Source organism: Scomber scombrus, chromosome 1, assembly GCF_963691925.1.
Source record: "Scomber scombrus chromosome 1, fScoSco1.1, whole genome shotgun sequence".
NCBI lineage: Eukaryota > Metazoa > Chordata > Actinopteri > Scombriformes > Scombridae > Scomber > Scomber scombrus.
The window spans coordinates 14,754,886-14,768,348 of NC_084970.1; the positions used below are offsets into that span (position 1 = coordinate 14,754,886).

At 40.0% G+C, this 13,463-nt stretch overlaps 1 protein-coding gene across 6 annotated transcripts in view; it reads left to right on the plus strand.

Moving 5' to 3' along the window:
• Positions 1-13,463, plus strand: part of esrrga (estrogen-related receptor gamma a) — a 77,150-nt gene that overhangs the window by 28,876 nt on the left and 34,811 nt on the right. For 2 of the 6 annotated variants that reach the window (XM_062421279.1, XM_062421312.1), the window contains one exon: positions 2,277-2,405. The exons of 1 other annotated variant lie outside the window; for it this stretch is intronic. In XM_062421279.1, the coding sequence (XP_062277263.1) occupies positions 2,277-2,405 (129 nt within the window). Of the gene's footprint in view, positions 1-2,264; positions 2,406-13,463 lie in introns of all 6 variants that reach the window. 3 more of the 6 variants (XM_062421287.1, XM_062421321.1, XM_062421305.1) reach the window with 2 other exon arrangements.

The following is a 13,463-nucleotide window of genomic DNA, read 5'->3' on the forward strand; positions in this document are numbered from 1 at the left end:
CTGAGTTTATGTGAAGAGCAGTCAGAGAAAGCACAATGGGTATGGCCGGTTTCAGACATACAAACATTCATATTACACAGTCAGTACAATGGAGGTCAATTGTCATGCAGCAGGTGGACATACACACACTCAAAGAAGATTGCAGGGGATTTGAGGCCCTTATATATCCCCCTCTCTCTCCCCAACAGAAACATACAAACTCACACGTTATACATAGAAGCAGCCAAGAGCCACTCTGCTCTAAACCCACCCAGTGCACCAAACAAAGACACATAAAGGCAGAAAGAAAGACACAAACACGTTATGACACATGCTATGACATTCTGGTGTTAACCCTCTTTTTTTTAATAATTCCTGCCCTGTACCCCCACTGTGAAAAAGGATGGTAATGTGTATTTCTGACCATACAAAGAATATACAGCCAAGTAACACACCTTTGTATCAGCCTCTAACGTAAGCCTATTTCACCTCCTCTCTGAATATGTACAGTATGTAACATTCAGCCCCCTTTGTACAAACATGCTAGTATTAAAGACTGTAGCACCATAGCAGGTCCTGTTGACATACTAATTACTGTTGAGTTTAGGTTCTGCAAATTCAATATACACAAACATTATTATTTCTGTAATGGGTGTCAGAGTTCTGCTTTCTCTCAGTGGGGTTTTAATGCATTTAGCTGTAGTGCTACCAGCTCTGTCTTTTACTTAGCAGTGCTAGCCTGCTTAGCTTTGCACTAACAAGGCCTATTACCGACTACCATTTAACCAGCACCAATTCTGGGTTATTAGTACATGTCTCCTTAGTGATAGGTAAGTGTCCTTCTTAATTGCTGAACTAATCTGCTCCTAGTGTACCATCCACGTGTTAAGACTGAATATAAGCTAACTCATCCCATTAGTAGTGTCCATTAGACTGTAAGGGTTCCCCAAGCATTTAGCATGTTTAGCCTTTACTTTAACTAACAAGGCCAATTAATGAGCATCTTGTTACCCATTAAGAAGCGTTTGTGCATTTAGCCTTTTTTCCAAGCTAACTAGCCACCTTAATCAGCCCAGTAATGAGAAAACATCCTCTCCACAGCAGCAGTCAATAGCAATCACTGTTTATTCTGTTTCAGTGGGAGATGCATTAGCTTGCTGGGATACTGTAGTTGTCAGGTTGGCACAGGAAGAACAGAAGAAATTATACCTCACCACGGTTCACTTTCATAAATAAATGAACTTTCTTTTTTCTAATTTTGTAAAAGGTCAATTTGGCCCAAGAAAGCAATAACAGTGCTTTGCTTCTGTACTAAATGGAACACATAACTGAGTGGAGGTGACAGAACTGGAGGAACTGGGATAAAAGTATAAAACAGGGTACAGGAAAAAAAAGCAGAGGTCACAAGAAATTAGCTTGTATGTAGACAAATAATGAAGTGCAGGTGGTTGAAAATATTAAAGACCAAGAAGAGGACAATATACACATGGTTGGAGTATGTAGAGAGAAATAGTGAACAAATGGCAAAAAATGACTTAAAAACAGGAGGAAAGATTTCATGACAATTGTTATCTAAACTTTTATGAAATACACTGCAGTATATTTAATATGTATGTTGCAAAGTTACCTGCAAAGTGAAGACAAGAAATAGTGAGCTAGTCAACAATTATAGGTAATTGTGGTATTAACCTCTCAAACACGTCTGGTTTTGTTGTTGGCCAAGGTTGTGAAGTTAATAGACTTACATCAGGTAATAATCTTAGCCTGAGCTGTGCACAAGACTGTTGTATACTGGTGTATACTGCACCAAGTCACGCAACTTCGGCTTGCTCTAGCCATGTCATCTACACATACTGCAGGTACCCATTGTAAGACACACACACACGTCATCTTAATAGACATGTCACAAACAGTTTACTTTACCAGTATCTTAAAGAAATTGGTCATTTAACTGATGAGTATTAAAGAATTTGGGTTCATTTCATTTGCTCTGTTTATGGTCACTATGCCAACAAGGGGCAACAAGGTCAGGATTAAAATAACAAATGTGGGGTCAATGTTCATAAATTCCTGGATTATTTAATTAAATATGTGTAACTACTGTGTCGATCCATGATGATATTTTAGAGTTTTGTCTGTCCATCAGTCCATATAAATTTGAATATCTTTTAAAGGTTTTTTCTACGTCTTTGACAAGCAGGATGTGCTGTACTTTAGGTTATCTGTCTGTCTGTAGTGGGTTCTTTCTGAAATTAAATCTTCCTCTCTGTTTTCGTGTCCAACATGTCTTGCCACAGGCAACATCGAGTACAGCTGTCCAGCCACCAACGAGTGTGAGATCACCAAGAGGAGACGCAAGTCGTGCCAGGCCTGCCGCTTCATGAAGTGTCTGACTGTGGGCATGCTGAGGGAGGGTAAGGGAAAAGGTCTCTTCCTTATCTTTCTCTGTTAGCTGTGCTACATGTAGCATTTTCGGTAAGGAAGCTATGGGGTTTAGGGGAAATGTGGTCTTTATTTTGAGAAACCAAAAATGCCACAAATATACAAAGACAGACCAAGGTATGAAATGATTTATTTACATTTAACAATGCTACATGTAACACTTCACTAAGAAATTCTTAATGCTTCTTTTAAGTATGTCATTATCTAATTCTATTATATGCCTCCTGTTTGTCTCACTTTGTCTTTTTTTTAATTGTTTCCACTTGTTCATTGCTCTGTTTATCTCTTTGACTGTTTTCTTATCTCTCTAACACTTAACATTGAGCTGCGTTCTTCTCTGCTTTCTCTATGTATGTTCACCTTTCACCTCCACATACACAAGTCACATGATATTTTCTGAATGTATACACACACACACACACACAGAGACATTGACTGTCCTCGTTTTACAAAAAATAGGTAAAAATAGAAATTACAGGATAATTGTGACCCATTTCCAATTGTGTTGCTTAAGCATGAATCAGCAGTACTGCAGTAGTGATGAAACGTTTAAAAAGATCAACAAAAGAAGAAGATATTATCTGCCCCCACACCACTTTGATTAAATACACTCACTTTCTCATTTTCACACTCCCTCCTTGCCTTTGCCTCTTTCTCTCCCTCTCTTCTTCCCACCTCTGACCTTTTTACTCCCACTGCACTTCCAACGATGAAAGGAGGGAGAGGAGTGGAAAGGGATGAAGAGGAGGGCCGATAGAGAGAGAGAGAGGGAGAGAGAGAGATAGAGGCTAAGAAATAGGAATAGCAGGAGGGGGAAGGTGGGAGAAAGCTAGGGGGAGGAGATGGTAGGTAGAAGAGATTGATTTATAGGAGCAGAGGAGAGGGACCAGGGGAGGATGAGAGGCAGGGGGAGGCTGGTTGAATGAAGCAGAAAGTGTGTGAGAGAGAAAGGAGAAGAGAGGAGGGTCAAGGTTGTAATTGATGGGAGACCTGGCCTACGCCCCCTTCCTTACAGTGGTCAGGGAGCGTGCCTCTGCCGACGCATGCCAGCCCTCCCTCCATCCATTCCTGTCTTCATTTCTCCCTCCAGTTCTCCCACTCAGTATTATTGTACTGTTTCTGTTGCTTCTTTCATGCCTTTCATCCATCCATTCTCCTCTCCACTCACTGTTTTCTTCATCCTACTGGCACCATCTCATACATACCAGCAGATTCTAACCTACTCAGATCATTACCCGAGGACTACCTCAGTTTGCAGTTGTTGGTTTTAGTGGACATCAGAACCGTTTCAGTGTTGATTATATGGTGTTAATACAGATGTTTTATGGGCTGAGAACATCACATGCTTAATGTCACATTTTAAATCATGGCTATGAATTAAAAAAAAACATTTGGCATTAATTTAATCTGTAAACTCTTTAACCACACATGATTTTATGTTTTTCCATAACAAAATTTAAATTACCCAAAAAAACATGTATTTACAAACAACACTTCAACACAAACACACACAGAAACACTCACATAAAATTCCAAAAGCCAGTTTCACTTCACTGCAAAATCATGCTCATCTCTCTCTTTTTCTCTCTATCTCCTCTTTCTTTCTCACCCTCTCCTCTCTTTTTTGCACACACAGACGCTCGCGCACACACACACACTCTTCCAACAAGCTGCTGTCGTAGCGTTTGTTCTCCCAGTTGATCTGACATAAGCAGAACCCATGTCTCATATCCTCTTTTGTCTCGTGTACATGTATGTGTGTGTGTGGCCACGAATACACACACATGTGTAAGCACATGTATTATTGGCAGCTCCAAATGTTTCACATCCTTCTAATGGACAGAGAAACCACATTGCCAATATCCATAAATTCCAAACAGAGCCATCACTTGCAAGGAGATAGTTTGATTAATCATTTCTTTTGTCGTGCAATAGTTTTATATAATGTAAATTGTAATATATTTTATTGAGATTTTGCTTATCAGAGATTTGAAAGAGAATAACAGAAAAATAGAGGTTGTTATGATGTGGATTTTAACTCTGATGTCTGAAGGATTAGAGAACCAGTCTTACACTCTGGTTCTTAACAACAAATGATCAAACCTTTCGTTTTGATTGCGGAGGAATGCATTGTATTTGTGTGGATATATAGTTCAGGGGTGTGTTTTTGCGTTCAGTCCTGAACGGTGCTTCACTGCTCCACACACATATATCACACACACACACACACCTTGGCCTACATATATATACATCAACCTGACAGACTACCACCACCCCATTTGTTGTGCTGGGTGTGAATTTAATACAGGGGGTCCCGCTCTACATATGAATAAGGGTCATTTGGAAAATTGATACATCCATTTTCTTATATTTCCTCATTTTCACTCTTTTTCAACCCATGGAAGTTTGAAAAAGATCAACAACTATAAAATGGAGCTATATGTATTCCCTCACCCTTGCTTTATTCTGATAATGGTATTTATTTATAATATATGTAAGTTTTCATTCATGTTAAGAAGTAGTGCATGCTGCAGCTAAATCTCTCTTTAAACATCTTCCTTAGATTATTCTTCTCAAATTGGACAAACCTGTTATAATGTACTGGTATTGAATGACATTTTCTGAAAATTCACTGAAAAAAGTTGACTGAAAGATTATCCATTAATAAAAATCTAATCTACTGAAAATGTAATTCTGACATACAGAATAAGATAGAGTCCAGAAACTATTCAGTTTGCCAGTCTATGCCTTAAAATGTCAATAATCTCTTAAAAATTACCATGATTTATCTGATGCTGAGGGTCTATTTAAAAGACAACTTTTGACCAACTTAAACAGCTAGATATTGTTGAACTACATTTTACAGTGGACTACTAATAATGTACATCTTTGTCATGAAATGAAAGACCAGTGTACAGCACATTGTTGCTACGTGGTAAAACATGTGAACACAGTAGATGAAAGATCCCTCACACACATGACAAACACTCATTTAGGAACATCACCTACTGTGTTTTATGCGGCCCTTCTGGGTGTAAGCATTGTTACAGTGGAATTGCATAGATGATAAAGATAAGTGGCTGGATCAGTTAGCATCAGAGCTAACTGTGGTTGGCAGGGGCTAGCTCACGGGAGAAAGGTGAAGATAAAGTGGTAAGGGTGGAGTGGGAGTGGGGTGGAGGACATGCAGTTTGTGTGTGTGTGTGTGTGTGTGTATATGTGTGTGTGTGTAGATGCTGTAGTTTACCCCTCAGGGCAAGATCTGCCTCAAATTAGCTTTGTCGCCGTGGGAGACAGAGAGGGTGAGATGAAGAGCAAGTGAGGCAGCAAGTAAGTGTGTGTGTGTGTGTGTGTGTGTGTGTGTGTGTGTGTGTGTGTGTGTGTGTGTGTGTTTGTGTGTGAGAGAGAGAGAGAGGGGGGGGGGGGGGGGGGTACCAAGAGGCCAGAGGGTCAGTAAACCAACTCAGAGTGGAGCGGTTTCTTTACATGTTGTCTTAAACCCACACAATCATGTGAATACAAACACACACATGCACGCATAAACCTTTATGTGTGGAGTATTGGATGTTTCTCAATTACAAATGTGAAGAGGAGAGGAATAATCTAGCGAGGGATAAACTAAAGGAAGGAACGATCATGGGGCACCCACCCACCAATATGTAGCAGCTAATTTCTGGAGCAAGGCAATTAAAAGGCCTGACTGTATTATGAGAACTTCCCCTCTGGCAATGGCTGTCTGTCCATTTTTAATGAGGTCATAATGATGCGTCAGCTGAAGACCGAAAGGTCACAGGGGCGGGGCTTAAATCTGCCCACAGAGAAGTGGGGGAACGGGGTATAATTGCAGGTAAAAGATTGGATGGAAAATAATGAAACAGGAGATGGCTAAAAGAGGTTTTTAACACATGCTAAGCTCGGAAGTACTTAGTAAACAAGCAGTAATAATTACAACGGTACATGAATTAAAATGTGACAGTACAGACATTACAGTTCAGTGCATGCAGTCTTTCAACAAATACACTCTGCAATCCAAACAGTTACTCTTAAAAATTGTTTAATAATCCACTTATTCCAACATTTACTGGTTTGGGTTAGGGGTCAGGGGTGTGTTGTATAGCATGCTGTCATAGTAACAACATCAGGGGGTTGTGTTACAGTAATAGTTTTGGCCAATGACCCATTATTGTATGTTTACATTTTTCTATATAAAAGATCAAAATGTGTTTTTTAACTTTTTTTCCTGCTGTACCGAAATCACACCAAACCATGACCTCAAAACTGAGGTACATACTAAACCATGAATTTTCTGTATCAGTCACAGTTTATACTGATATATACAAAAATGGCAAGACAGACATAATGCATTCAACATCAGAAGTAATGCGGAGAATTGCCATAAATTGAATACAAAGCACAGATATCAGACATTTGAACATGAAAGGCTTTGGCAGAGAAATACAATGCAGGAGCCAGCAATATTAAGTATACTGTACATATGGTCATATTGACAGATTTGCTTCCTTACAACATGACAGCTTTGATGATAGTCTGATGAATTGTGGTTAAATAGACAGAATGGGCTGAGTCCAAGTCCAAAGCCTGCATCTCTATAAAGCTGTATACAGCCAGCTGGATTCAGATGGTAGACTACTAGAGAGACAAGTCCACGGACTACAAATATAAACCTTGGCACATAGCCCCACACATGCACACACACACACACACTCACACACACACTCACGGTTCCTGCCAACTTTGGCCGTGCTCCCTAAGGCCTCTAAGACCTAATGAGTGAGATCGGGTGGAAGGCCCCAGTCTGTGTGAGTGTCAGTGCTTGTGTGTGTTTGGTGTCTGTATACAGCTGGTGGTTTGCGTCATAACTCTCCTCATAGCTCAACGATCCTGAGTACTGCTACCCGGCCTCGTTGCTCCACACACATGCAGTCATACATGTCACAATTAAAAAGACTGACCGTAACACAGGTTTACATGTGAAACTCACAAAGACAATTTGTCTCTCATGAATGACACGCAAGATGACAGTGATTGTAAAGGTAAAGTAGAATATGACATGGATGCTTGGTAATAGAGTTGTAAAGGAGAATAGAGGAAGAGAGCAAATAATGATTGTCAAGGAACAGTGGAGAGGAGGGCTAAGCGTGTGATAGGGAGAGGTCCAGAGTGATGAGGACAGAAGACAAGAGCAGAGGACGGGGAAATAGAGGAAGGGAGCGCCAGACAACTGGTGGCGTCTGGTGTTTCCCCATGGGAAACGTGTACCTAAATCTGGCCCTGTAGTGTCTGTCCCGAATAAGTGTGTGTGAGTGTTGGTGTGTGTGACTGGTATCTGGTTGCATCCCAGCTAGAAAGGAGCGATAATGGAAATACTGTGACCAGAGATCTGCCTAAGTGGTCCGCTCTCTCCCACATACACTTTGTTTCTGTTTTTCTGGAGAGGAGAGGAGAGGAGAGGAGAGGAGGAACCACATTCAGATACATCAAAGTACTATAGATGGGACTAAAAGGGGGAGACATGGATAATGGTGGTTTAGAAGCTAAGTGCCCTCATCAGCCTCTTTGGAGATAGCCAATCATTTTACAGAAGACCAAATCTAGCCATTTTTCTATTGTTTTTGACATCTCACAATAACCATGTTTTTTATCAAATATCCCAACAATATAAATGCAAATTAGTTCAATTTCTATCAAATGAGTTAAAATAGCAGTTGACTTTCTGATTTTAACCAACCTGACGTGTCATCTTTGGAAACTGTTTAGAAAAGGGAGGGCGCTTTCAAAAATACTTGGCATGTGATTGGTTGAACCATCTGTCTATCACTATCTTACCTTGTGAGGCAACTGGATTCACGAGTTCACACAATAATCCTCATTGGACGCTGACTGGTCTGAACTGCTGGTGGTTCAGACACAAGTGCATAAATTGAAGCGTGACAAGATGGACTCTCACATGATTTGTTAATGTTGTGACCTTGTGAATCCAGCTGCCTTGCAAGGTAGATTTTAGAAAATAAGATTCACAAGAGTAGTACGTTTTTATCACTTTATTAATCTTGAGCAAGTTGTTGTTGTCCTTTGTCAGCTCATGTTTGTAATATTTCTATAAACATGGAAGAGAACAAAAGCCTTAAGTCTACTACACATTTCCTGAGCTATGTAAGAAAATTTAGATGCACAGTAGATGTAAATCAAATAGAATCAATATATTTAATAAGCCCAGTCTTGAAAAGAAAAAAAAGTTGATTATTGTGGAAAAGGTAGCATTTTGTAAGGGACCTCACATCGACTTACACACATGCTCACATTCACACAAACACACACATATTCACACACCAGTGACAGCCACCTGCCCACTGCCTCAGGCAATGCTGTTCTGATCTGTTCTGGTCTAAACAAACGTCACTGCATGACACTACAAACACCTTCCTCTTAACCTCCCCACCACCCCTCTCTTATGCACTCTTTATTTTGATTTCTTTCTTTAAGCTTTCAATTTGACCAGCTTAAAATAACAAGGCTCACATTGCAAATGTAAACACAATTTATATCTACTTTGTACTCTGCTTTGTATGTACTACATGTAAACCATATGAACATATGTTCATGTTTTTCCTCTTCACTTAAATCTTATTCTTCTTCACTTGCAGTAGACTCATAGAAGCACACACACATACATTTGATTTAAATGTGTTTGTTGTCTTACCCAATCTACTTTCACATCAGTTCTAAAAACCCATATAGGAAAACCCTTTATGTTACACACACACACACACACACACACACACACACACACACACACACACACACACACACACACACACACACACAGAAACATAAGGTGATAACCTGGTCTAAGGTGGGAGAGAGACTTCAACTGTTACAACTTCAATTACCATAAAAGTACTCTCTGTCCTTTCCTCTCCTTTCTGTTTCCTCTTCTTCATCTACAAATCCTCTCTTTTTTGTCTCTCTTCCTCACCCTGGTTCACCACGTCCCTCACCTTTCTTGGTCCTTCTCTTATCATATCATTGGTCATCTGAAATCAATCCATTTTGTCTTGTCCTCTCCATCTTCTTTTTTCTTTTCCTCTCGTCTGTCTTTCTCACTCTTTCCATTTGTTCTTCACCCCCGTTCTCTCTTCAAAAGCACTTAAGTGTCAAAGGCATTCCACTCTCAATCCCTCAACTGTTCACACACACGCGCGCTGACACAAAGTGACGCCGGTGCAGTGTAAAATCTATGCTGATGTGATCAGTGCAGATCGTACTATTGACAGACAGCTATATTCCCACGATAGGAATGATTCACCTTCATCACTGTCACTGTGTGTGTGTGTGTGTGTGTGTGTGTGTGTGTGTGTGTGTGTGTGTGTGTGTGTGTGTGTGTGTGCGTGTGTGTGTGTGTGTGTGTGTGTGTGTGTGTGTGTATGCTTTACAGTGTTTTAAAGTGGTAAAAATGTGTGTTTAATATTTAAAATTACATTACATGGCATCAAATACAGTTTATTCTATTTTTGTGGATGTGTATGTGAGCGTATGAGTGTGCAGAGGTGGAAGCTGTAGACTAAGTAGAGGTGTGCTGTTAGTTGACATAATAATTAAAGCTGCACAAGGATTAGACCTCTAGATTCCTTCTTTTCTTCACAGACCCTTCCTTTTCTCTCATTATTATGTTCCTATCTAATTTCCTTTATTAGCCCTCACTTCATCTTTCCTTTTCTCTCTCGTTTAATTTTTTTCCTCATTCTCCTTTCTTCTTTTGTTTACTAGGCCATCCATTACCCCCCCCTCCACCCCTTCTCTTCTCATTTCACAACCTACACTCTACTCTTCTCTCGTCTGTTCTCTTTTTCTACACATAATCTTCATTTAATGCTTTTTATCATTTTGATCTAAATTTTATTTCTTTCCATTTCTTTCCATTTCTTCCCCATTCACTGTGCAATTATTCTGTTCATCCCTTGCCTTTTTTCTTCTTTACATTTTTAATCCTCCCATCCCTACTTTTTCTCCTCCCTTCTCTTCTCCTCTCCTTTCCTCTCGTCTCCTGCCCATTCTTTATGATTTGAAGGCTCATTTGTTAAGAGGAGGTAGAGCACTCTCACTCTCCCCCTAGCCTCCTCCTGTCTCTTTTTTGTGGGCTTTGGAAATATAATTTTCAATTTTTAATTTGATTCATTTAGATTTGATCATTAATCAGTGCTGAGAGAGAGTTAATTTGGTGGAAAATAGATGAGGTAGTTAGAGAGGGCTCTTTATGAAGTGAGCTCAGCGCAGCACTGGGTCTTTTAGGTATAAGGAAAAGAGAAAAATGAGAGTCTGCATGTGTGTATTAGCAAAAAGTGGGCATGTAGCAGAAAGTCTCTGTATATTTGTGTTTGAAGACAAAAGAGACACAAAGTGGAAAACAAGGATGCTTTTAATGACAGTCTGCTTCTGTAAAGTTGCTATATGCAGAATTTTTATCGTCAATAAATCATCATTAAATTCATGTTAATGCATAGACAAGACTTTTACTGAAATTGCTGTCAGCTTGCACCAGTTTCAGTGCTGTCATGTACTTGGACAATCTCCTCCATTGCTTTATGGCACCAACGCTCAATGCTTTACAGCTCAAAGCAGGGAAAAGGTTGCTCTTTTAACATTGCAGACACAGTTTAAAGGTCTACTATACAGGAGTTTTCAGTTGGTGTTTATAAACACAGCATTCAAAGTATGCCCCTCCTCCTGGACCAACCAGTGAGCCAAGAGCAGATTGTGGGAGCAAGCAGTGGTCAAGCAAGTTAGCTTGAATAAAAAGAGTGTGCAGCGCTAGTAAGAACAAAGCCATGAATTAGATAAATACGCAGAACCTGCAGAATGCTGAGCTTCATCATGTCTGCTGTGACCTTTCTGCTCTGTGTAAATAAATAGATAAATGCAATGAATTTGCTTGCTTTTTCAGTGAAAAAATGCGATGTCAGAATTTAAAACAGTTGACCAAAAAACCATAGAGGAAACAGTTCAGCATCTAAAACCATCAACATGCTGTCTTGACACAATGCCATTAGACTCTTTTTAAACTATTGTGAACTCTGTCCAAACAGATTTGCGACAAATAATAAATAGCTCACTTCAATCAGGCACATTTCCTAAACCCCTAAAAGTAGCTGCCATTAAGCCGCTCTTAAAAAAGAGAACGCTGGATGCTTCCATGTTAACCAACTACAGACCTATCTCAAATCTTCCTTTTATAGCCAAGATCATTGAGAAAGTGGTTTTTAATCAACTCAGCAATTTCTTGAACTTCAGTGGCTTTTTTGACAAATCTCAATCAGGCTTCCGAACTCACCACAGTACAGAAACAGCTCTTATTAGAGTGTTAAATGACATAAGGTTAAACACTGACTCAGGCAAGGTGTCAGTTCTGGTCCTGTTGGATCTCAGTGCTGCGTTTGACACTGTGGATCACAGTATACTGTTGAACAGGTTGGAAACTTGGGCAGGACTCAGCGGAACAGTCCTAGAATGGTTCAGGTCCTACTTGGAGGAGCGGAGTTATTTTGTGACCATTGGAAGTTATGAATCCGATCGAGTGGCTATGACATGTGGAGTTCCTCAGGGGTCAGTTCTTGGACCCCTTCTGTTCAGTCTATATATGCTGCCTTTGGGTCAAATTCTGTGGAACTCTAATGTAGACTATCACAGTTATGCAGATGACACGCAGATATACCTAGCACTGTCCGCCGATGACTACAGTCCAATACAGTCATTGTGTCACTGTTTAGAGCAAGTAACAAATTGGATGAACCAAAATTTCCTTCAATTAAATCAGGACAAAACTGAGGTAATTGTTTTTGGCAATAAAGAGAAGAGGATTGCTATCAGTAAACATCTCGAGTCACTCTCTCTAAAAACTAGCGACCAAGTCCGAAACCTTGGCGTGCTGATAGACTCAGATCTGACCTTCAGCAGTCATATCAAATCAATCACCAAAACAGCCTTCTATCAGCTTAAGAACATATCCAGAGTGAAGGGTTTTATGTCTCAAACAGACCAGGAGAAGTTGATTCATGCTTTCATCTCCAGTAGACTCGACTACTGTAACGGTCTTCAGACTGGACTCCCACAAAAAAGCATTCAACAGCTGCAGCTCGAGTTTTAACCAGAACAAAGAGATCAGAGCACATTACTCCAGTTCTAAAGTCTTTACACTGGCTCCCAGTCAGCTATAGAATAGATTTTAAAGTTATGCTACTGGTCTACAAATCACTGAATGGTTTAGGTCCAGAATACATGAATGACATGTTAGTAGAATATAAACCCAGTAGAGCTCTGAGATCTACTGACTCAGGTCAGATAGTGGAGCCCAGAGTTCAGACTAAACATGGTGAAGCAGCTTTTAGCTGTTATGCTGCACACAACTGGAACAAACTACCAGCAGAACTGAAATCAGCCCCAACTGTGAATATTTTTAAATCCAGGTTAAAAACACTTCTCTTCTCCTGTTCTTATGATTGAGCTCTTTCAAAGCACTTTAAATTTTATTTTATTTTTATTTCTCAAATTCCATGTTTTTTTCAATTTTTTCTGTTTGTTTTATGTAAAGCACATTGAGTTGCAACTGTGTATGCCTTGCCTTGCCTTGTGTGTATCTTAGCCCCACCCTCTGTCAAGCAGACACAGACCTCCTGCTCTTTATACATCCATGATACAGAGACAGAGAGCAGAGCGGAGCAGAGGAGAAAGACAGAGAAAGTGATGTAACCTAGTCACTAACCTGTCAAATAGGCAAATACAGGCAAATGTTTAATGGTACAATGCATGGCTTACATACTGCAGTTATTTTGTGTGAAAATGTTCCCACTTCAGTGGAATGTGATTGGAGATCTTCACAGTCGTAACAGACAGACTACAGTACAGACATTGGTGCACAAGTTATCTCTTTAAATCTAACTACCCTTGTGTTTCTTCCTTCACCTTGTGCTTCTACCTGTACTCCTTTTCTGACTCCATTTCTGCTTTCTCTCAGTCTCCCTCTTTCT